Source organism: Cygnus olor, chromosome Z (genome assembly GCF_009769625.2).
Source record: "Cygnus olor isolate bCygOlo1 chromosome Z, bCygOlo1.pri.v2, whole genome shotgun sequence".
Lineage (NCBI taxonomy): Eukaryota > Metazoa > Chordata > Aves > Anseriformes > Anatidae > Cygnus > Cygnus olor.
Window position 1 is genome coordinate 45,394,002 of NC_049198.1, and position 25,084 is coordinate 45,419,085.

At 37.4% G+C, this 25,084-nt stretch overlaps 1 protein-coding gene across 8 annotated transcripts in view; it reads left to right on the top strand.

Moving 5' to 3' along the window:
- Nucleotides 1–22,326, top strand: part of SPIN1 (spindlin 1) — a 61,877-nt gene extending 39,551 nt beyond the window's left edge. For all 8 annotated transcript variants that reach the window (XM_040540410.1, XM_040540405.1, XM_040540403.1 and 5 more), the window contains exons 3-6: nucleotides 9,555–9,603; nucleotides 14,625–14,878; nucleotides 15,848–16,081; nucleotides 18,525–22,326. In XM_040540410.1, the coding sequence (XP_040396344.1) occupies nucleotides 9,555–9,603; nucleotides 14,625–14,878; nucleotides 15,848–16,081; nucleotides 18,525–18,724 (737 nt within the window). In that variant the 3' untranslated portion in view covers nucleotides 18,725–22,326. The remainder of the gene's footprint in view (nucleotides 1–9,554; nucleotides 9,604–14,624; nucleotides 14,879–15,847; nucleotides 16,082–18,524) is intronic.
- Nucleotides 22,327–25,084: the final 2,758 nt, after the last annotated feature.

The window sequence follows — 25,084 nt, forward strand, 5'->3', positions numbered from 1 at the left end:
TTTCTCCCTAATTAAGACAGATAGTGAAATTATGTAAATTGCTTAAACTTCATTTCATTTTTAAATCATGTGAAATAATCATGGGATTCCAGGAGACATTGGGATCACGTACAAGCTGCAAAAGACTATCTAAGGATATCGGTAATCTAGTGGATGTCTCAGGTTATTCATATGGGTGATTAGGATTATCGTTTTTAAAAACTTGAACACATTACCAATGTTTTTTGCAATTGATTTTGATTTCATGCAGTTGTAGAAACTTATCAATCAGTGGCATTGCAGGTGTCGTGGCATCTTTGGGGAAAAAATGGCTTTTTTTTTTAAATCATAGGTGTAAAAGATACATTTGATTGATGCTTAGGCTTCTGAAATATGAACTCTACTGAAGAGCACACTTCATAGTTTTGTCTTGAGAAATAATGGTTAGGATTGAGGATGGAGAGAAAAAATGCTAGACATGTTTTTTATTTTTTTTCACAACAGTAGAGGCCGTGACTACTGTATCTGTGATTTTCTCAGAAATACAGATTAGCTTTCCTGCAAGAAGTTTCAGTAGATCATCCAGCTGCTCTGTGCTAGGCAGTGTGCTTGTGTCTGTGTATGGCTGTCCCCAATATAGAGGAATATAGATGATTTTTTATTAACAATATTTAAAATAATCAATTGTAAGAAAAAATAAAATGAAAATTACTGTTGTTGTGTTTACAGTTATGTTTGGACTTCTTTAGTTTTGTGATCACCTGTTAATTCCATAGAAGTATAAAGTATGGTCTTCTACAGTCTTTCCTGTCAGATATCCCCTAGAGGTCCAGTATCCCACCAAACTGTGATGGTCAGGAACAATCATAATGTCTTTACTGAATGGTTGGAAAACAAAGTAGATTATTTTAGTAAGGAAAAGAGCTAAGACACATTTAGTGACACACATGCTTATGTATTTTTCCCTTCTTAAAAACAACTGTTTTCCTTAGTTCACAGGGGCAGTAACTAAGAGATATCAGTCCAAGATGTGACTTGTTTAGGACTTCAGTGAAATACTTAAACAGAGTCAGGAATTTATTTTATCTCTGTATCCTTGGTCTGCTTTGATTAAAATAACCCGTTTCCTTCCCCAGTCCTTTTAAGTTGAGGTTGGGCAGTACTAGGTGTGCATAAGTGTGCCCTTAGGTCCCTGAAAGTAATTTGAAAATAGCAACCATATCAATAATAGTTCCCTTGGGACTACTGCTGTTCCCACAGCAAATTCTGAAATACGACTTTAAAAAGTCCAGCTTTTGCTCTTTAATGTAAATACAGGGGATATTGAGACAAGTAAGATGCTGTGGTGTGCTTTAAAGAGCGTATTTGGTTTTGGTGGTTTGAATGGATAGTATCATCGATGTCGTGATGGTAAAAAATATTGCCAATAACTTTCTTCTTCCATTCTTCACCCTAGTCTCCGTTTCTGCACTCCCCAGCTGAAATACTACGTATACATCTCTTGGAGTTAGCATCATGAAAGAATGGTTTAGTGTGTCTTATCTTGCTGTTTTTTATCTGTCTGCCTACGGTAAGGCAGAAGTACTCAGTTTCTAGTGCTGCTGTTGAATTTTTAAAGATGTATTTTAAAAACCTGTTTTGAGCAGAATTAACCTGACCTCAAAAAAAAACCACACAGATAATGTATGGAGAATAGTCAGACTTGCTAGTGTCACTGATAAGTGCTGTCCTTGGGCAAGGGGGAATTAAGCTTGCTTCCACTTATCTCACATACAAACTTTGTGGATGGATGTTTGCAATCCTGGTATAAGAAGCTGGCAAAGGAGGGTGTCTTGTGCTAACAGGACTGTCCTGTTCTGGCATATAAACGTCTTCAGAACAGAACCTTGAAGGCCATAGTGCCCAAAGTGAAACTTTTTGCTTGATTATTTGTAAAATGAATATTCAAGTTAACACCCCTGAATGCGATAATTAACTTAATGAAGTACATGCTAAACATATTTGACTACAGTACTCAAATCTCCATCTAAATTCAGTGGTGACCTTAGCGTACTCTATAGGTACCTTAAAGGAGGCTGTGGCGAGGTGGGGGTTGGTCTATTCTCCCACGTGCCTGGTGACAGGACGAGAGGGAATGGGCTAAAGTTGCACCAGGGGAGGTTTAGGTTGGATATTAGGAAGAACTTCTTTACTGAAAGGGTTGTTAGGCATTGGAATGGACTGCCCAGGGAAGTGGGTTGAGTCACCATCCCTGGAGGTCTTTAAGAGACGTTTAGATGTAGAGCTTAGTGATATGGTTTAGTGGAGGACTTGTTAGTGTTAGGTCAGAGGTTGTACTAGGTGATCTTGGAGGTCTCTTCCAACCTAGATGATTCTGTGATTCTTTGATTCTGTAAATCATGCTAAATGTCACTCTGGCTGGGAGGAACGGATAAGGTTAGGATGTAAAGTAAAACAGGACAGTGTGGAAAAAGCGTTAGCATTGGGAAGAAGAGTTAGTGCTAGCATTTGTTAGATAAAGTGAGAAGAAAGCTGGAGAAGAGTTGAGGGAGATAAGAGACTTAGAAGAGGCAGTCGATCTGTGCTCCTTCTCTTCCAACAAGGCAGGGACGCTTTCTTGGTAAGCTTTGTGCCTTCACTATTGGATGGGGAATAGCTGGGACAGCATTTTGCTAGCACTATCATCGTATATTAGTGCTAGTGCAGTAAATGTATTTATGAACAGCAATTCTGAACCTGTTTTATCTGTCAGCTTATTCAATGCTTTAAACTTTGCAAAACTTTCTCAATGAAAGTCCTTGGCAGGGCTTTGAAACAGGCAAATGTTTGACTCTGATCAAAGTATCCTTAAATGCAACACCATGTGACAATTAAATGCTTAATTCTGTTGCTCTTGACTAGAAGTTGAAGTTTTAGTTCATTTTCTGTTAGGAAAAATACATATTACTAAGCTTGTAAGAGCTTGAGTCGTAAGTATTTTCCCCTTCCTCAGACCCACCAGTTTGAGTCTTTGCTGCTTGTTATGAAGAAGCATAAAACTAATCCATTTACTTTCAATTTTTTTAAGTGTTAACTTATTCTTTTATTTTTACGTTCATGCCGATTTAGTTGTACAGAACATTTTCAACATTACCTAAAATATAGCATATATCATGGAGTGTTGTAGTTAGAACTTGTCATTCCATAGTACAGATGAGATAAAGAATGTAAGTTTAAACCCATTCAGTCAATGGCATTTGTGGTATATAGAATGTCCTCTAGTTAGCATGTTAATTAATATCCTCTAGTTATAGTTAACATCTCTGAAGTCACATTACTGCTTGTGACCAAACTGCTTGACCCTAAAATGCTTAGTACACAGACTTTTTTTTTTCTCTGGAAAGATTTTTGTCAAGATATTGCCCTTTAAATAAGGATTTAAAAAAAAAAAACACACCTTTCTGCTGTGAATTGAGCACTTGACAGAGAACGTGATAGAAGCATAATTAGATTAATCAAGTGGCTGTGATAATACCACATCTGGGGAGAACTTACGTAAGTTGGGTTACTACTTTATGTTCCACAATCATTAGGTGAAGAAGAAAATCAGCAATATATGCATATGTTAAAAGATAATCTTTTTTAAATTTGCTCTCCAAAATGTTTTATATCAAAGACATATCAATGGAACATCTCATAGGTGTAATTCATTAAAATGACATGCATTTACAAGTGAATAGCTCTGTAGAGAGACTCTACAAGCTCTTTGTAATTCTAAATAGGGAAAGAAGAATCCCTTGCCTCGCTTGTCACAGGAAAGTAAGTTTCTTGCGCGTCTTTTTTGGTGAAAGTTTTATTTCTCCCTTTAACCTTGGGGGAAAAAAATTAAATACATAGGACTTAAAATTCTTTCGATTATTTTAGGATATCTTACTACTTCCATTTTTTTAAACTCCTGTAAATAAAAGAAAAATGGAACAACATTTCTAAATATTTCTTCTGGAAATGTGCCCTGATGGATTTTACCACTTAAGAGAAATGTTGTTTGCATCTATTTGAAGGCCATTCAAAGACTTGTGTTTTAGCTGCTTAAAACGTGTGTGTATATATATTATATATATATATATATGTATATATATATATATTTATTATATATATATTTAGTCTTGACATGGGTCAGGTAGTATTCATTGTGGAACAGATGGACAATATAGGTGCTTTATGGTGCAGTTGTTAAATGGAGTTTTTGTTCTGTTACATGAACTGTGCAGGTCTTTCCCCATTGTCTTTCAGAATCCTCACTAAAATTACACGAATTATCGATGTACTGTTTCAGTATATCTTGTTAGCAGTAACCTGGATGCTATCCAGAGCGATAAATAATAAAGTGGCACTATTTACATCTTGAGCACTTCCTTTCCATTCGCCTTGAAGTCTATCTACAACTCCAGATTGTCTGTGGAACCTGTTGAACTTTCTAGCCACAATGCAAAAACTATTGCTGAACTATTTGCCTGAACAAAGAAAGGTTTGGGCAGAATGATTTCTCAGATAATTCTGCCTTTGGCTAGAATATGCTAAATGTAAGGATTTTGTGGTGTTCAATCCTCCTGTCTAGAGGTCCTGTAGGTGAGATAAATGTTCACGATTCAGTGAACTCTTGCTACAATTTGAGATTCACCTGAGTGAAGTGCTACACAATTCACTAGTTTAATTTGAGAGGTCTTTAAAATAAACTTGTCTTTTTGAGACATCAGTGAGTTCAGCCAACACAAAATCCAAAGGTGATTTATTGCCAACAGGCTTGTAATCAGTACCATCGTGGGTTTGTTCTAGGATTTTCAAGTAAGTGTCATCTTACGTTCTTCTAAGTTTGTTACATGTAAATGTTGTAATTTGTATATTTATCTTAAGAGGGCTATCTCAAAGTACTGACGTGAGCAATGGTCAGTCAGTTAGCTTTGGTTTAGAGCTTTTACTGCATAAAAAAACAAGTTCCTTCAGCACCTGTCAAGCTTTTGTCTTCACCTGACAGCAAAAACAGTAAAAGTCACCTCTCAAACTTCAGTAGACTTTTATTGTAAATACGTTTTGGTTTGATACTTTTCACTTATGGGGATTGTGTATGCATAGTCAAAAAATTTTTGACCTAAGCAAAATCAAGAGAGAAGAAATCTGTCTGTAGAGTATGTATCATATCAAAAAAAAGTTCACAATGTAAGAAGTTACTGAGCATGGCAAAGGCTTGTTCCCAGTGGTCTGTATACCTTCTCCCTTGAGGTTCTTGCAGCTTCTGTTACAAGTCTTACTTTTGTATACCTCTAAATTTCTTTTTCTTCACTTTGGGAAGTGCTTTGGACCTCCCTTCTAATGCATAGGTTCGCAAGAGTCCTTGAGCTGAGGGCAGAAAGCAAGTTTTCTGCAGAATAACTAATGAAAAGGTAACGAACTTGGGGGGTACTCCCCTAAACCATGACACTCGGTACTTGCAGGTAACGGGGTCAAAGAGTGCACCTACTAGAGTACTGAGGAATGACACTCAATCCCAACACAGGATAACTCACAGTATCCTTTTGGACGAAATGTTCAGCGTAGAGCTAGACAAATACCTGTTCACGCATTGTATTTTGTGACTGATGGGTTGCACTTAAAGGGGTTAATGAGGTTAAATCACACTGGTGTCCAGTCACTGGTGGGATTCCCCAGAGCTCAGGTATAGGGACAGTCCCCTTTAATGTTTTTATAATAAATTAGGAGGAGATGTTGACACCGTTGAGGGTGGAGATGCATTGCAGAGAGATCTTGACAAATTAGAGTGCTGGACAATCACCAACTGCATGAAGCTCAACAGGAGGAAGTGCCAGATTCTGCACTTGGAACAGGGCAACCGTGGCTATACATACAGGTTGAGGGATGAGAGTCTGGAGACCAGCCCTGAAGAAAGGGATCTGGGGGAGTTCTAGTTGACAGCAAGTTGGTCGTGGGTTGACAGTGTGCCCTGGCAGCTAAAAGGGCCAACCATATGATGGGGTTCATCAAGCATGGTGTCGCTAGCTGCTCAAGGGAATGGATTGTCCCAGTCTGCTCTGTGCTGGTGCGGCCTTACCTTAAGTGAGGTTTGGGGTGCCACAGTATAAGAAGGCCATAAAACTGTTAGAGAGCCTCTAAAGGAAGTCTGCAAAGATGGTGAAGGGTCTAGAGGGCAAGACGTATGAGGAGCGGTTGAGGTCCCTTGGTTTGTTCAGCCCAAAGCTGAGGGGAGGCCTCATGGCGGCCTGCAGCTCCCTCACGAGGGGAGCGGAGGGGCAGGCGCTGAGCTCTGCTTTCTGGGGACTGCGACAGGACCCGAACACGGGAGGGGCAGGCTGGATATCAGGTAAAGGTTCTTCATCAAGAGGGTGGTTGGGCACTGGCACAGGTCCCCAGGGTCATGGCACCAAGCCTGACAGAGTTCAGGAAGTGATTGGACAATGCTTTCAGACATGTGGTCTGATTTTGGGTGGTCCTTTGGGGATCCAGGAGTTGGACTCAATGATCCCTGTGGGTCCCTTCCAACTTGGGATATTTTTTTATGATTCTGTGAAATGCATGCAGCATGAGTAACAAACATGAGGAGGAGGTTGGTAGCTGCTGTCCAGCTGGAAAATTGATTTGATTGCTATCAGGGAAACCTGGTGGGATGAATCACATGACTGGTATGCTGCAGTCAATGGCTACAAACTGTTCAGAGGGGACAGACAAGGAAGGAAAGATTGGGGAGTTGCCCTCCATGAAAAAAAAAAAAAAGGATTGATTGAGCAGGCAAAGAACTGTCATTGAAGAATGTGTATGCACAGGTCAAGAGCTTATGGGTGAAAATCAGAACAAGTCAACAATGGAAACTTTGTGGTTAGTGTCTGCTACAGGACACCTGATCAAGGGCAGGATGTTGATGTTGAGTTCTTTTTTCAACTACAGGAAGCAACACACTCGCAGGCCCTGGTCCTATGAGGTTCAACCACCTTGGCATCTGCTGTGTGTATAAAGAAATTAAAAAAGACATTTTTTGGAGGGCTCAAGAGCTCTCAGTTCTAACGTACAGGCGGTTGGGCAGGAAAGGCAGGAGACCAGCTTGGCTAAGTCAAGACATCTTAGCCAAACTGAAACACAAAAGGAAAATGCATTGGCAATGGAGGCAGAGATATCCTGGGAATATTATAGGGTTGATATCCTGGGAAGATTATAGGCATATATATGGCTTGGGAGTGCAGGAAGCCAAGGCATAGTTGGCACTGAATTTGGCTAGACAAGTGAAAAATAAGAGTTTCTTCAAGAACATAGTATAACAAAGGAAGACAAAAGAAACTACCCCCACTGAAAAGTAAAACAGGAGACCTGGCTACAATTGATGTGGAGAAGGCTGAGGCACTCAACTTTTTTTGCCTCAGTCTTCACTGGCAAGTGCTCTTACCATACCTCCCTGGTCCCAAAATCTAAGGGCAGGGACTGGGGGAATAAAGTCCCACCCACTATAGAAGATGAGGTTTGAGGCCATCTAAAGAACCTGAATGTGTAGAAGTCCATTGGACCCGATCCCAGTGAGAGGCATGTGAGGGAACTGACAGATAAAGTTGCTAAGTCACTGTCCATCATATTTGAGAAGTCATGGCAGTCCGGAGAAGTTCCCAGTGGCTGGAAAAAGGGAAATGTAAACCGCTAAAAAGGGAAAAAAAAGAAGACCTGGGGAACTACAGGCCAGCCAGTCTCACCTCTGTGACCCACAGGATTATGAAGCATATCCTTCTGGAAACAATGCTAATGCACATGGAGAACAGAGAGGTGACTGGTGAGAGCCAGCATGGCTTCTCTAAGGACAAATCATGCCTGACAAATTTGGTGACCTTCTACAATGTGGTTATGACCTTGGATAAGGGAAGGGCAACTGATGTCATCTACCTGGACTTGTGCAAAGCATTTCATATTGTCCCACACAGTATCCTTTTTTTTGAAATGGTGGAGAGACATGAATTTGATGGTTGGACCACTCTGTGGATAAGAAATTGTCTGGATTGCTGCACCCAAAAAGTTGCAGTCGATAGCACCGTATCCAGGTGGAGACCAGTGATGAGTGGTGTCCCCTGGGGGTCTGCATCAGGAATGGTTTTATGTAACATCTTTGTCAGTAACATGGATAGTGGGATTGAGTGCGCCCTCAGCAAGTTTGCAGGCAACACTATGCTGAGTGGTGCAGCCAACATATTGGAGGGAATGGATGCTATCCAGAGGGACCTGGACAGGATCAAGAAGTTGGCACGTGCAAACCTCTTGAAGTTCAACAAGGCCAAGAGCAAGGTCCTGCATTTGGGCCAGGGCAATCCCAAGTGCAAACACAGTCTGGGTGGAAAATGGATTGGGAGCAGACCTAAGGAGAACGGCCCAGGGATGCTGGCTGTTGAAATGCTCAACATGAGCCAGCAATGTGCACTTACAGCCCAGAAAGCCACCTGTATCCTCCTGTCTGCATCAAAAGCAGCATGGCCAGCAGGGTGAGGGAGGTGATTCTCCCCCTGTGCTCTGCTCTTGTGAGACCCTACCTGGAGTACTGCGGAGTAGTGGATGCCCCATCCCTGGAAGTGTTCCAGGCCAGGTTGGATAGGCCTTTGAGCAGCAACATGGTCTAGTGGTAGGTGTTCTTGCCCATGTCAGGTGGGGTGGAACTGGATGGTCTTTAAGGTCCCTTTCAACCCAAAACATTGTATGATTCTATGATAATGTACTACATGAATGTGTATTCATGTTCTGATGATGAAGTTCCATTGTGAGAACGGATTTATTTTTTAATAATTATGTTTTTAATAAAACACCCCCTTATTTTTAATAAAAAGTTTTGTTATATTAAGTATAAATCATTCACATCCATCTCATACACAGAAGAGGTAGCTAATGATATGGTCAGAAAGTTTGTTTAGTTGTAGTCAAGTCTCAATTACTCTTGAGTTTCTAATCAAACTTTTGTTACTTTTTTAAAAATTCTTATTAATAGTTCTTATAAACATGCTTTAATTGCCGTTCTAATTACTCAGTCTCATAACAGCCTAAAATCGCAAACAGAATCTTTGCTGTATTAGTTAGTATGAAAGGCTTTTTAATTGTTAATAATGTTTCATTCATTGCTGTTTTATATGTTCTGTAGGCTGAACCACACGTATACTTCCCCCGTGCTGGTCTGGCTAACTCAGAAAGACATTCATTTGCATTAACACAAAGACAAATAGTTACACAGCCAATTGATTCTCTTAACTGTTGTAGGGAGGTGATCTCAACTGTTGTGGCCTTTCTTCTGGAACAAACACAATTCAGGTCCCTGTTGTATTAAATTCAGCTTTCTTTCTAGCTGTTGTGGTCAGCTCCTTCCCCAGACTTAATGAGCTTGTAGTTCTTGTCTGCTTCTGCAGAGTTTTCTCCCATTGTGGGAGTTGATTGATCGATCACAACGTGAAGTGTTTGGATAGTTTACATTCTGGCACTTAAAAGGAAAGCTCTTATGTAAGCTCACTTTCTTTGACACTGTATACACGCTTTATTTTTCAATAATTTCATTATCATTTATGTTGTAGGTCATGCAGGAGTCTCTGCCAGCATGATGAAGAAAAGAACTTCCCACAAGTAAGTTGTTATTATTTTTACGAAAGTATAGCTGTCAGTAACTTGAAGGTCTGTTCTAGAAATGTATCTCTATTGTTCTAGCCATTTTTTTCCTGAAGATCTTATGGAATAGTATTCAGCCTGTATGTGTGTTTAGGGCCATAGGAAAGAATAATCCGCTAATGGAGCTCTAAACAACATTTTCAATGTTACTCTGAAATTGGCTTTTGAATAGAATTTTACAATTACTTTGGAAATCAGAAGCAGTTGCAAGCCAGAAACTGGGCATTTTTCACTTTTATAAAATAAAGAACATACTGAAGTAATTCTGTGAGAAGGCTGCTATTTGTGTGTGAAGGATACCTGCTTATACTATACATTCACGGCATGCATTCTTTCCTGTACAACATTTTTAAATAGCAGCAGTAGCTGAATGTTGGTGTGTAGCTGTGAGAAAACAGAGGTAGTACTCTAGACATGACTGATCTTAGTGTTTAACAGTGAGGTGTATCTGGCTGCATCTCTGGTGGGAGAAATCTGGGCTGGTTAAGCGTAAAACTTATTAAAAACTTTATTAAAATGTTACTAGTTACATTTGAAGTGTAAAGTCTTATAATGATGGTATAGAACATGCATCAATCCAAATAGATTTGCCTGGCAGGTGCATTTTCTATGATTAACTTAACTGATTGTTAATTGTTTCCCAGAGACAACACCTGATGTAATACTACTCTAATCCCTTCCACCAACTCATCATTATCCATTCTTGTCTATCTTCATAGAAGGCAAACAGAAACATTTATTTGTCTAGAGGCAGGTAGAGTTGGTTAAAACTTAATTTCTCTTGTTCTTTTTCAACCGCTCAGAGAAAGGAGTGTATGATGGGAAGACTATCAGAGGTGGGTTGCCTTTTGTACTTGAGGGTGGCTAGATTTGTCTTTACTGTTGTGTTGATATACACTTATTTAAATACCTAAATAGGCTATATATTTCTTAGCGTAAAGGCTATATGACATGATCTTGAGGCATTTAACTTAACCATCCAGTTTAGCTTTGTTAATTTAGCCTAGTTCTATTGTTTGTGGATCATTTAGTAAAGGTTTTGTGTAACAAACCGAGATACGTGCTGCTCACTGATTCCTCTGAGAATGAGAGACAAGTAGAGAATTGTTTGTATGTGTAGTTTACCTTAAGCTAGTGGGATACAAAAGACTGTAAAAATGTATGTTGATACTACTCTGAGCTGTTAGAGCAGACCATGAGTTAGTAATGCATACTTTGTTGTTGATTTAGTTAAGGTGACTTTTACATTCCTCACTTAAAGAATAAGAGGAGCAAGCCTACTGGCACTTGAAGGCCTTGGGGGGGGTGGATTTTAACAGGCTTCTGAAGGTTTGTGGCAGAGGGAGGAGCCGAGAGCACGGAAGAGGGCATGATTCTGTAATCAAGGAAGTGATAAAATGAGCAGCACAGGTTAGTCTTCTGAACTCTTAAGTGGTAGTTAACTGTTGAGCCTTCTGGAAAGGGTTCCCATGGCTATAGGTCAGTTACAAAAGGACAGTTCTTCCAAATGTTCTGTCAGTGAGTAGTGATGATCTCTGAATGTGAAGCTGACCTCATTGGTGTCACATCAGTCAGTAGTCTCTCAGATCTTATCTTTCCACCTTTGTTGTGTAAGGAAAGAGTACCAGAGTACATATAAAAACAATCCTTTATTCGTATGCTGCCCAGATTTCTTGTAGTTGACAATTCAAGGACCTCGATGCACAGGTTGTGCCTACTGTTTAATTAGCGATGAACCTAGCCTTTTGAATTTCTGAGCCCACTTTAACTTGCAGTCGTGGCTCCCGCAGCATCAGAAGATGAATTTTGCAACTGAATTACGGCTTTTGAAGGAGTATGGAAAATACTTTAAGGCTTCTGTCTCAATTGATGTGCCTCATAGTCTGAATATTGTGAAAAGTAAATAATAACAGTTCTTGCCATTCTGCTTTTGGTGTTAGTCTGTAGTAAGGTCACAATTGTAATAAGTCTGTGTCCTGTTTTTAATAGCTTTTCTACTTTACACCATGAAAGACTGAAATTTTTCTGACTGTTGTTACTGTGCTGCTCCAACACTATTTTAGCGTTTTCTTCCCAGTTTTTTTTTCAGTTGTGCCTTTTTTGCAAACTCTGAGTTATGGCTTTCTTTCATCCTTTGCTGTTTTTTTTTCCTTAGTTCTACCCTGTGGTGTTTCTCTGAGATGAACATCAAAAAAATAAAATAAAATACCTAAATGGACAACTTCAGATTAGTGGGAATTGCCATGCTGCTTTTGTAAATGCCCATTTGTCTTCTAAGTACAACCCTGGAGTAATAATTTTCTGCTACCAGTCCTAAGTAATTCTGCACTACATTGGTTTCTTGGTGGCAGCTGCCAAATAAGTTTGTATAAGGACCATCTAAACACAGCTTCAAAAGCTATGAAGGTTTCTTTCTACCTGTGTAGTCTCTAGTAACTTTATAAACTATCTGGTTTTGATAATGAAACCTTTTCACATAACTAGGTTTTGTTTACCAGCATAATGCCTTCAAGATAAGGAAGAGGATCTGAAACCCTTGGGGATTGAAGGGCCATTTACGATGAGGACATATTTGATGTGTCAAGAGCTATTTCCAGGACTTGCTGTTTTCTGGTTTCACATATCTAGGAAAACTGTTATCTCAAACTTTGAGGAAATCTTTGTGGAATTTTTAAAGATAATTCTAATAAAATTGAAGTAAAACATTTCGGGTCTTCCAGGTATAGCATCTCAGAAGGTTAAGCACATTTGTATTACTTGGTGTATCAACAAGACAGTGTACTCTTGAGAAGTTTTGGGTTGACTACTGTTTTCTTGTATGAAAATACATTGGTAGCTTTTACTTACTGTCAGTTAGGAAGCTATACTCTCTTTCTTACCACATGTTTAGATGCAAGAAAAAGTAGATTTTCCTTGTCAATTTACTAGTTTAAAGATCTCATTTGTTAGACTAAAAACCACTGCAAATGAAGGAGAATGGCTGTTCAGTTAGTAGGACAGCCCTCAAAAACAACTTGAACTGCAGGTATACCTGGCTGGTGCTTGACTAGCAATCGTGTTCATCATGCTTTTTGCTCTCTGATGTATTTTAAAAGGTAGTTACCAGCTTGAACTCACTTCTGTAGCGTTTTTACATCATATTCTTTAAAATGACTGTGAAGCCTCTCATTTAATTGTTACAGTTTAAACATTAAAGAGGGTTACGCTTTACAGGCAGAAAGTAAAATCAACTGTGAGGTCAAACCTGAACAGTATATTTACCCTTTTCAATAATCAGATAATTGGCAACGTAAACAGACTGTCAAAAACTGACATTATTGTCAGTTTTCAATTAGCTGTTTTTTTAACCTTTAGTTTGTTTTATTCTGTCTTAAAATAGAACTCTGATTCATTAGAACTAAGTAAATTAGTTGCGTGTAAAACAAACTCATTTCTATTATGACGAGAACTAGTTCTCTCATTTGGTCATAGTAAAGTATTACTGACACACAAAAAAAAAATTGAAAATGTGTTCTACTTTCTGTATAAAATTATAACCAACTTCATGGAAAGTTGTCACTTAACTGGCAGAGGTTTATAGTAATTTGTGCTCGCAAAGTCAGGAGTACAAACACAGCACGGTTATCCTGCTGAAAAAATCAAATTATCACAAAGAGGAATTTTTGACAAATACTATGGAACTTCCTGCTAAAAACTTCATCTGGAGGTGGGACAAGCTGATAAAAAAAAAAAAAATAAGTCTTGTTTTTGATAAAGTTATGATTTCTATGCATTCTAAATATGCATTCTAATTTCATATAGTGAGTGCGTTACTCTGTGAGACTGTGAGACTTCACTGTTATGACTGTTTCTGGTCTTTTTTGGATTTATATCATACGTGTGATGCTCTGTGAGCTTTTGTCATTTCCAGAGACTTTTATCTTTGGTTACTGTCTCTAATCTAGGGAACAATATTTTATTTTTTTTTTTCACAATTGGTTTTCATTCTTTACATTTGCTTTGAAGAATGCTGGTGGTGTGCATATTTGACTGCCACTTAAATGAAGTGTTGTACTAGTAGTAACTAATCCAAAAATTTGTCTTAGAACTAGTTGACATTCACAAGAATTTTGATCAGGCAACCCTCTAAATAATCATTTTAGGAATTAAAGTCTGTATTGTAACATGCTAAAATAGAAATAATACTATTTTTTTATCACCTGTATGCTGTTACATTGTTCAGATGCTTCTCCTATTTGTTTTCCAAACTGTCAGTTAATGTTTTTAATAACAGTATAGAATAAAGCTTTGTATAAAGCTTTCCGTGGTTTGAAATTTCAAGCCAGCTTACATGCCCACTGATCAGAACAAGTGATACTCAACAGAAGAAATTGCCATGCAAATTCCATGAAAATACAAAGGAAAAACAGAAAAATATATTGAATCATTCTGCTATGTTAAAGAGTATCGCCTCTATTGCTATTACTATTTCATATCATTTTTCTTGTGTTGCAATAAAAAGGAGTGCTAGAGGAATGTTGTTTCTGACATGTCTTGGAGTTAAAAATATATTTAAGTGCAAAAGGAACCTAAATTGAAACCACAAGTGATGGGAGGAAAGAAGAAGCCATGAAAGAATTTTAGTCAACCAGCAGTTATATTTCCACCAATTTCTTCCCCTAGGATAAGGGAATACTATTCCACGGAGAAAGCAATGAGTTAGTAAAGTTGTAATACTGTCAGGTAACTTTGTGCTTTGAGACCTGTTCAGGTGAGTTTTACATTCAGTGTTGCAACTTAGTTCTTAAGCAAACTAGTTTTAGAAAGGACACTTATGAAACTGACCTTCTAAAGCATGTCAAAAGTGTTCCACTACTTTTCAATTTTTTTCCAATAGTATGATATGCTTTATATCTTCCTAAAACAAAGTATACACTTGTTGTCTGGAATAGAATTTTGGATATGTACTTGTTTAATATTATGTTTGTATCTGTGTACAGAAAGCATAGAAACAATGTGGGACCAAGCAAACCTATTTCTCAGCCACGAAGAAACATCGTAGGCTGCAGAATACAGCATGGATGGAAAGAAGGGAGTGGACCTGTAACACAATGGAAGGGCACAGTTCTCGATCAAGTTCCTGTAAATCCCTCTCTTTATCTTATAAAGTATGATGGATTTGATTGTGTGTATGGACTAGAACTGCACAAGGATGAAAGAGTTTCAGCACTTGAAGTCCTTCCAGACAGAGTTGGTAAGTGTTATTTTTTTCCTAGATACATATAAACAGACATTTACTATTAAATGTTTTCTACTAATCTTTCATGACATCTCCAAGATAACATCTGACTATTTAAATTACATTAGTCAAATGCATTTTTGTCACATGGCAGGTAATCTAAATGTTCTATTTAAATTCTCTTGCTTTCACAAAGATTTGATGATACCAGCGAGTACAGTGGTATCGTTTGTCTTTAAATAATATGTAGTACATTCTATAGTTCTTGTTTAGAGTCTTACACTTAGCAAGTTCATGAAAAGTTAACTTCGGTATTTCTGTTAAAATTTGAAATGTAAGACATTTTGGTTATATTGTCTGCTCTGTGTATGATAGTGATATTTTTTCTAATGTACTTCCCCTAAGTATTTCTAATAACGGGAGGAAGCGTTTTCAGAATAAAATAACTTGATTAATAACATTACTTATTAAATTTCACAGTTAGTATTGGATTATTAAACTGCAAGTTTTTTCAAACAAAATCAAAAGAGTTCAGTATTTAACCTAGTTAATTCCTAACCCATGAAAGGACTAAGCTGATGTTTCTTAGGACTGCAAAGCAAGTTGTCTCTAGAGTGGTGTTAGAGGAGAACCAGTCCCAAAACTTTCATTAAAAACTTAATAGAACTGCTCTGTTTGGTCTTTCGTACTCTTCTCGGCTGGCTGCCCTTCTCCCTGTCGAGTACCTAGTTAAAATACAAAGAGTCTTCATTGCTGCATCCTCAGTTGTTCTTCCTTTACCTTTTATTGTAATTACTTGTTCTTGGGCAATACAATGTTTTTATTATTTTAACAACCGTACATTCTTCTGCATTTCTTCAATAGTAAACTCTCTGGAATGGACAGTATTTTTTTATACATGAATTGAATAGCTTCCAATCAAACTTGTTCATGAATCTTGAAAAACTGTTTTTTGAATGTACTTACGAAATGCTGTCATTTCAGCTTCATCTCGAATTAGTGATGCCCACCTGGCAGACACAATGATTGGCAAAGCTGTCGAACATATGTTTGAGACAGAGGATGGCTCAAAAGATGAATGGAGGGGGATGGTCTTGGCTCGAGCTCCTATTATGAACACATGGTTTTATATTACCTATGAGAAAGATCCTGTCTTGTACATGTACCAACTTTTAGATGATTATAAAGAAGGTGACCTTCGTATTATGCCTGATTCCAGTAAGTAGGCCACTTACATTTTTTCTATTAGAAAGTGACACCTTTTTATATTAATGTTTGGCTATGATTTATTTATGGACATGAGAGTTTGTTTTTGGACACGATCTTGTTTGTTCATCCCTTTTAAAAAAAAGTATAATATGAGAGCTAACCAAGATAATAGCATAACCAAGATCATCTGTGTTAGTTGTTGGCATATTTTACTTTAATCAGCAGAAGTAGTAGTAAAAGAAAGCCATTTTCCATATGTATTCCTAATTCTGCTGAAAATATCTACTCTGGATTTTTTGATAGAAACTGGCAAGCAAGATGCTTTTCACTGTTGTATAGTAAGAAGTATCAGAGATCGTAGAGATGACTCTTGATTTGCATTTCTGAACTAGTTCTTATAGGAATAATATTTTGGGGCCTGTTAGTATAATCAGATAAATTTAGTTGTGATAGGTGTCTTCAGTGTGGGAAAACTTTCAGTAAAGAAAGAAGCACTAACCTTTTGAAAACTTGTTTTGTCTAACACATTGCAATACACTAGCAAGAAAAGTAGTTCAGTAGATTAGAGGGATATTTTTTCCTTGTATTTTGAAGTGAAAGTTTTTTTGTTTTTCCTAGTTACGTAGAAGGATTTTCACAGAATGAGTATTGTTCAAAAGATTTGGATAGCCAGTATAAAAAAGAGAAGAGATTTATTTCTCCCATGTACCTAAAACAATTCCCTGACAAATAATTTTGGGTTTCAAAGTAAATTAATAATTGTGAACTAGTGGAAGGCTATATAGTGCTCTATATAAGTATTAGTTAAAACTGATTTGGTGAATCCTTCAGATGTACATACTACTGATAACATGCAGTCTGCTGACTAAATAAACAAGTGGCATTTATTTGTTCATTGTCTGTAGTAATCGTTTATTTAGATGTTGTTCCCCAGCCCTAACAAAAGCAATATATCTGCCGCTTGTAAAGCGTAAGCCACATATATTAATGAAAAAAGTGACCTTCCTGTTCCTAAATAAATAAGGCAAGCACCTGTCTACTGCTTGACTCTTTCCAAAACCCTTCAAATATATGCTACCTTCTGTGAATCTGGATGTTTTCCAGATAGATCGATTTGTGTCCTTACATCAATGATTGAATATTACCAGTAGTATTTTTCAAATCAGATTTTAATCTACCTGGAAGTACTTATGTTAGTTTGGTAGAACTTTCCATAGTACTGTAACTAAAACTTCCAGGGGATTTTTTTTTCCCCTCCAGCGTAATTCATTTCAAGACTTTTTTTGGGGGGGAAAATGCATTTCTGGATCTTACACTAAAACTTGATCAACATTGCATAATTCCTTCTAAATTAAAATGTGTTAAGCTTGAACTTAGGCTAACAAAGACTCTTTACATAAAGCTGATATTAAGAGGATGATAACTATGTATGATGATGCATTTATAGAGAATCTGAAATAAAAACTTGCAGAGAAACTTCATAAGTTTGGGGAAGAATCTAAGTGTAACTGCATCAAGCCAATCCATTCACTCATTTGGGAGTTCTTTCACAACTCACAGAATTGAAAAGAAAACAGATAAAGTCTGTAAGGGGTTCTCAACTCAAGCACGAACAAAGATTATTTTAGAGGCTTAGGATTTCCAGAATAAAAGCCACAGCAGGTTGGACCATTACTAAGAAAATTCCTCACTGGAACACAAAACACAAGTTGAGCTAAGTGTATTCTAAGTGTATTCAAAAAAAAAGACAAACTGAGAAATAAGTGTGTTTTGATGTGGTTAGCTTCCGATTCTCAAGTATGGTGCTTTTACTGCTTATCGTGTTTGTTCTGTAATTGCCTTGTAACCAAACCCCTGTTGGCATATAATAACTCATGCCTTTTTGCATCCACATTTGGCATAGGCATTGCTGAAAATATAACGATATTTCTGGGAAGGTTTTGCTAGACAAATAATATGGTTACACTTTACTAGTGGCATCTATTCCAATGTGGGATCAAAAGCCCTTTTTAATAAGGAGGTTATATTTACTAGACATCTTAGAGGTGTTTTTGTTGCAATGGCATGCATATATTCAAATTTTGAATAATGAGAAGGGAGGTTTAGTATGGCAGCTAATGAGATAGATATCATGTTGCCTTCTGCTGGTGGCTTAAATTCAGTTATCCACAGAAATTTTCTGTAACTTCTGTGTAAATCTTCATGTCGATAGATTTACCCCTTTCATCAAAGTGCTGTTTTTGACTTCATAAAATTGAAAGGGGGGAGGGGGAACGCTATGGTTTCCAGAAGCCTAACAGTTAAGTGCTTGTCTGAACAAAGCTTATTTTCAGCATTCTCTGTATTTAAGCCTTCTGATTGTTTCTTACCAGTTTTGCAGAAGATTCTGCAATTGTTTTCCATACTGAAATACCATCAGTCCCTGCCAACGTACACTATTTTTATGTTACAGATGATTCACCTCCTGCAGAACGGGAACCAGGTGAAGTTGTGGACAGCCTGGTAGGCAAACAAGTGGAATATGCCAAAGAAGATGGCTCAAAAAGGACTGGCATGGTCATTCATCAAGTTGAAGCCAAACCATCAGTCTATTTCATCAAGTTTGATGATGATTTCCATATTTATGTCTACGATTTGGTGAAGACATCCTAGACATCATTGTGAACTTATGCCAAATTTGTGGAACTATTAAATGTAAAATTTGTAGACACAAAGACTTGACTGCTTTCCAGTTTAATGAAAGCTTAAATGTCCCTGCGAACCCACAATCTCTGCCAGCAAAACTGTTTTGTTCTGAATAATACAAAAAAAAGTATGTGAACGTGACACATTTTGTGTAAGAGAACTCCTTTTCTTGAAGGAAGTCAATATATCTGGGCAGGAGGGAGTTAAAAGCAAAGAACAGCTGCAAATTCAAGCTGTGTAAAGTTGATCTAGTATTGTAATCATTAATCTAAATTTTTCATAGATTTTAACTTTCTTCAACCTTGCACTCACCTGTTCAACTGCCACATGCAAGTGTAGTTTGATATTTTGATATGCCTTCTTTTGTAACATTAAATTTAATTTCTTGGCTTCTGGCAGTCCTTGTTTTCAGGGTTGGGACAGAGTTGACTTTTCTGAAGAGTTTGAACAGTTTGTGCAGCGTTAAGGAGTGCCTAACCCAAGTAACACCAATCTGCTGTGTTTCTACACTTTATTTCAAATTCAGCTTTTTAAGAATTGCAGTACGTGGAAATACTTGTGCATTTTCAGTAGTCACAGGGCAGTAGGATATCAAGTGTTTGACTTATGCACCTTTCAGTGAAAAGTCTTTAAAGTATAAAAGTATATTTAATCTGTATAACCAGTTAATTAGAAAATGCAGGTTAATGGCCCATATTTACAAGTTGTAGGAACCAGTAAAATACATGCAACAAGGCTGCCTTCAATCCTAAATGTTGTATTTCTGTATTTGTTTGTTATATACACTTCTTAGCAAAACCCAAGTGCTTGGTGCCACAAGTTTAGCAGTATATATGCTACTTCAGAAGACTCCAGACTACTCATTGGCAATCAGTAGTCTCATTTAATATCAAAACCTAGCAACCTGAATGTTTGTGTGTGGACTTAGATGCCTAACAGTAGCTAATATTTTACATGGTAAATACAATCTCAAAGGGGGGAGGCGGGAGTAATTTTTTTTAGTTGAAGACAACTTTAGAGAAGGAGAGGCATTTGTTGCCTTCTGCTCAGTCTGTTGCATTCCTTTTTGGTTGTCGTTTGTTTGATTTCTTTTTTTGTTTGTTTCTAACCACTTTATTTTAAGAAGGCATCTTCCCAACTTATTCTTTTTCTGGCTTTCCCACATAAGGAGTGTCCGGACAAATCTACAGCTTAAACCTGTTGCCTTTTGTGGTGTACATTGTACTTGCTTTGAGGTATGCTGTTAACGTGAATTTCATTCTATGAACACTAGAGTTCTGCATGCCAGTGGTGTACTATCTAATGGAAGCTATAGGCAGTCTCAGTGGTTCAGTCATCTGCATTAGATTGTGGATGTAAATAGCAGCCCACAACAGCAAAATCCTTTCACGGTTTTAATCTTGCAAGATAGTTGTAAATGAAGATTAAGGTTGGTTTTTGTGTGTGTGTTTTTGTTTGTTTGTTTGTTTTGTTTCTTTTGTTTAAGTGTGGCAGCTTTTGAAAGTATCAGAATGGTAACAACGATCAGCACAGCAACAAAATTGTCATGTTACATTAAGGCAGAGCTCTGCAAGTTTCAAAGAACTGCTTCACAGAAATGCAGTTTGTGAAGATCAGCACTGCTGATGGAAGGAACGAATACACTGATATCCACCCTTATGCCATTAGTGGAAGGATGCAGGAGAGGTGCTGTTAATCAGAGAACATAGGTCTGTATGACCTCAACTGTGGGTATTCTTGATACCGAAGACTCAGTGGTTTAAGCCCCTTTCTGTCCATTTTTTTGCCTGATTTCATATTTTAGCCTTAAGGCTTGTGCCTCATTATGCTGTTGAATGGTAATAAATACTCACCATATAAATATGATACCTTAATTCTTTGTCCATTGCTACTATATTGCATTATGTCCAGTATTTCATCATGGGCAACCAAAGGCAGGCTATTGTATTTCAGTGAATAGCTTCTCAATGCAGTCCTTAATTCTAAGTACCCAAGTCGTAAATGTTCCTTGTGTTTTGAACAAAGTGAGCAGATTTGCAATACAGTGTTTTCATCCTGCAGATCTGTTATGTGTTTTCTATTGACTCTTAAGAGTCCTGCATGTAAATCTCAAAGCTGAGCCTGGCTCCATGAGCCCAAGTTGATATTTGTGGCACAAGAATGAGTGAGCGTATTGATTATACACAAGACACACAAATAACCTAGTACACTGAATTTGGGGCTATACATCTGAGGAATATGAGGTTTGGTTTGAAATGTCTGACGTTTAGGTCTACTGGAACATTTTTAGCATTAGGCTTGCATTTGTGGGTTTTCTGCAAGCCGCTTTAATACACCACATATTATGCCAATTAGAGTATAATCTATAAACTGTAAATTTTATGGTTGTTTTTAGATGTCCCCATTGTCTGTTGCGTAGGTATTTCTTTTCATCTTTTTTCCTTTTTTTTTTTTTTTGTTTTTGTTAGCTTAAACCACCTTTTTGAGGCTTGAGACTAATTCCACTCCCTGCCCATCTGCTTTGGGCTTTGTTTTAGGCTCATGTTTCAGATCTGCATGCAGTGCTTGCGTTACCCTGGTAACTAAATGTTGGTTCCTTGTTCTAGGGGTTCAACATTACTTTCCAAAATTACATAGGGCTTGTGATGGCACAGGCCATGGTTCTTTGTATAAAAGTTATTGGCCTTTCACATTTACCTGCTGTAGTATTGTTGTATATTGTGTGTGTGCGTGTGCGTGATGTCAGGCTGCCATGTAAAACTTTTTAAAAGGAAAAAAAAAGTTAAATGCAGACCATCCTTTTTTGCATGCTTAGAGGGTTAGAACGTTCAATGTAACAAACTAAAGTTGCATGTTAAAAATGTTTAGGTTTTGGTTTTGTTCTGTTTTTATTTTGTGTTCAGTTTTTTGTGAATTTGCTTATTGTGCTGTTTTAATGGTTGTTAGTAGGATTAAATGCACCGGTGAGACGAGCATAGTGCCAACGGAAGGTAATTTTCCAGTTGTATGTGTCATACAGCATTTGAAGGGACCACATAATCTGTTAAAGAACAAATAAGACCACAACTGATCAGTAAAACACTACATTTTTTATTTTTCTTTTGAGTGCCAAACCCTAAACTAGGTAGGAATAGACTTTGGGGATACCCCTTTTTATTGCAACAGGTGGATGCCTTCATTAAATAAATCATTTTAAAATGGAGGTGTTATCTTCAGATAGAATTGATTAGTTGCTTCTGGGGAAAGAATTACATTAAAAACAGTTTCTGGTTCCTTGAAAATGCTGTGCTTTTTGTATTTTACATCATTAGTGCAATTTGGATGGTTCTTGGTATGTGTATAGTTCAAAGGTCTTCGTGTTCACATTTTAAAATTAGGTAATGACTTCATCTTTAGAGCTTGGTTTCATTATTTTTATTTTATTTTGAACAATGTAGACAGTTCCCTGTTCTCTGCATTTAGAAGTATAAACACTTTAAATCTGTTACTTAATTCTGTAAGTAATTTTTATAATTATGATGTAACTCTATCCTTAAAACATTTAAAATAAACCCTTTATGTGCAACTTACGACTGTAAACTTTGTTCTCATGAGCAGAATGTAGTGATGTGATTTCAGATTGTGAAGAATCAGTTTCTTCAGTTTTCTAATTAAAAAAGATTTATTATTCTAATGCTTAGCCATGTATGCTGGTATAATATCCTATGAAATAAGGTTGGTTGTAAAGCTAAAATCTTTATCTTTTTTTCCAAGTGAGTATAAATGCTGATAAGATGGAATTTCACTATGGTAAAGCATACTGCTTAAATTGTATTTTACCAAACAGAAAAATTGCTGTTTGAGGGATTACACTATTCTGTGAGGGAGCATCTATTTCCAGAGCACACAAAAAGTGTTTCAGTGGTGGTGAACAATAGAAGCATTTGGCAATGTTTAAGTGATACGTTTGTTTGCTTTGAATTAATGTGCTTAATTCTTTTTGCATTAAAAAGTAGATCCAAATTAGAGGTGATGAGTCATGAATAGAATTAACATCACCATGTTGCAAGTTTTCTTAAGCCATGGAGGTTTTTCAGACTATCATGTGAAGACTTAGTTCTTTTATGTTCGTAAATTACCAATGCAGACTTTCAATATTGAAGAGATTTTCTTTATTCTGCCCTCTTCCTTTATAGCACAGTGGAAAGTATTGTATAGATACCCTAAAATACGTATTTTGGCACCAAGTTTAGAAAGCTCATTAGATGTATGCTGACATTATGAAAAATATCAGTATGCAGTTGGGATGAATACGCAAGCTTCTTCAGTTCCCTTAGTTCAGTGTCCTTTTTATTGTATCACGTTGCCTGAGAGACTGGTCCCTGTGCATATTGTGTATATCTGCCAATTAGGGAGAATCTAAGACTTGGCTGAGCAAAAGCATCATCAAAAAACAGATGTTAATCTGTATGAGTTGCCTACATTAAATTAAGGTTAAAAATAGATACACAAGCATTTTAACTAATGCCCGAACCTATTCTGTATTACAACTGTTGAAACAACATCAGTTTTATAGTATTTTTTATCTTTTCTTAAAAGAAGTAATCATGAAAACAAAGATATTTTAGTTCTCTATTACTGTAGTAATGTGAAAGTGCCCTTGAAAGCTGGTTGCTTAGGAGACCATTTACAAGCAGTTTAAATATCTATGTCTTGAAGACAGTAATGCCAGCAGACTTTTGAGTTGGGGGTGGGAGTCCTAGCTGGAGCTACATCTTCAATACTACCGTGCTCCATTTACGCATCTGCCAGGTTCCTCCTTGAATACGCTGTTTTCAGAAAAAGTTTTTTCCTCTTTGCTCAGTGAGGTATTTACTTTGAAATCTAAAATATTTTTTTTTCAGTATTCATGCTGTATGCAGTTGATCCACTGATGACTTCAGCAGATTCCATTGCTTATAGGAAAGGATAAGCTTTAGTAAGGGTATTTTGGAGGAGCTTGGGCTGATGCAATTTATGATAATGAAGGTCTCAAAGGAGAAATAAGAACAGGGTTGAGAAAATGGTAGGTATGTTATTTCATCCTTAAGCGCTGGATAATAAAGATTTTAACTTCTTGCACGCTTCTTAGATGCACTTTTTCCATCTGATTTGAGCAGGCTTCTTTTGTTTTTTCTTAAGAATTTGCCACCTTGACTTGACATTTAAGAGACTTGTTTCTGATAATAAAACTGCCACAGAATCACAGAATGGTTGGAAGGGACCTAAAAGACCTTCTCATTCCACTGGCCCTGCCATGGGCAGGGACACTTTCCACTAGATCAGGTTGCCCAGGGTTCCATGTCCCCATACATCGTTATCCAATGTATAGCATCCATGCTGCATTTAAATTATATCAGGCTGAGAGAATTGTTTTCAGCGTGGAATAGCAGCTTCCACAATATCACATCTATATTCCTGCATGGTTCATTATGTACTTTTTCCATGTATGTTATATTCTAATATATTCTTCCGTAATTATCCTTGAAATAGTCACCACAACTTAAAGCACACTTGATGCTACTTTTAAGTGCAAATTCAAGTTAAATTGGTACTGTTTCATGTAACTAGCTACTATGTTGAGAGGGGAGAGAGGTTTGTTTGTTTTGTTATGTTTTTTTCCCTCGTCCCTTACACTGTTTGTGTGGATGATGGCTCAGTGACAAGAGTTTTTAGTCCTTTAAATATGAGGAAGGAAAAGTAATATCCTTTTGCCACACTGGAGCCAGGTTTTTGTTTGCTGTTTTTAGTCTTGCTGCACTAACTAGTTGGACTAAACTGTAGCAGAACTGCGCTACATACCCTTGAGCTTGATTGTTGGACAACCACTTAAACTATCTTCATGAAGACTTTGGTCTTCCACTGGAGTCAGATGCCCTGGGAATACTGGTTGTTGTGCTTTCTGTAAAAGTTCTAAATAAATGGGTTTTAAAACACTGTTCAGTAACTCCTAGACATTTTTAACTTACAAAAGCAGATGTCCATTGAACACTCACGAATGTGATGAATTAGAAAACAAAGCAACCTTTTTGGACCTCTGTAGCGGGGGGGCAGCCTTGCTGAAAGGGACCTGGGGTCCTGGTGGGCAACCAGCTGAACATAAGTCAGCAGTGGGCTGCTGCAGCAATGAAGGGAAATTGGATCCTGCGCTGCATCTGCAGGGGGGATGCTTCTAGTGGAATTAAGAGATGTGATCATCCCATTCTACTCAACACTTTTCAGGCCATACATGGAGTACTGTGTCCAGTTCTGGTCCCCACCATTCGATAAAGGTGTGAACAGACTGGAGAGGGTCCAAAGGAGAGGGCC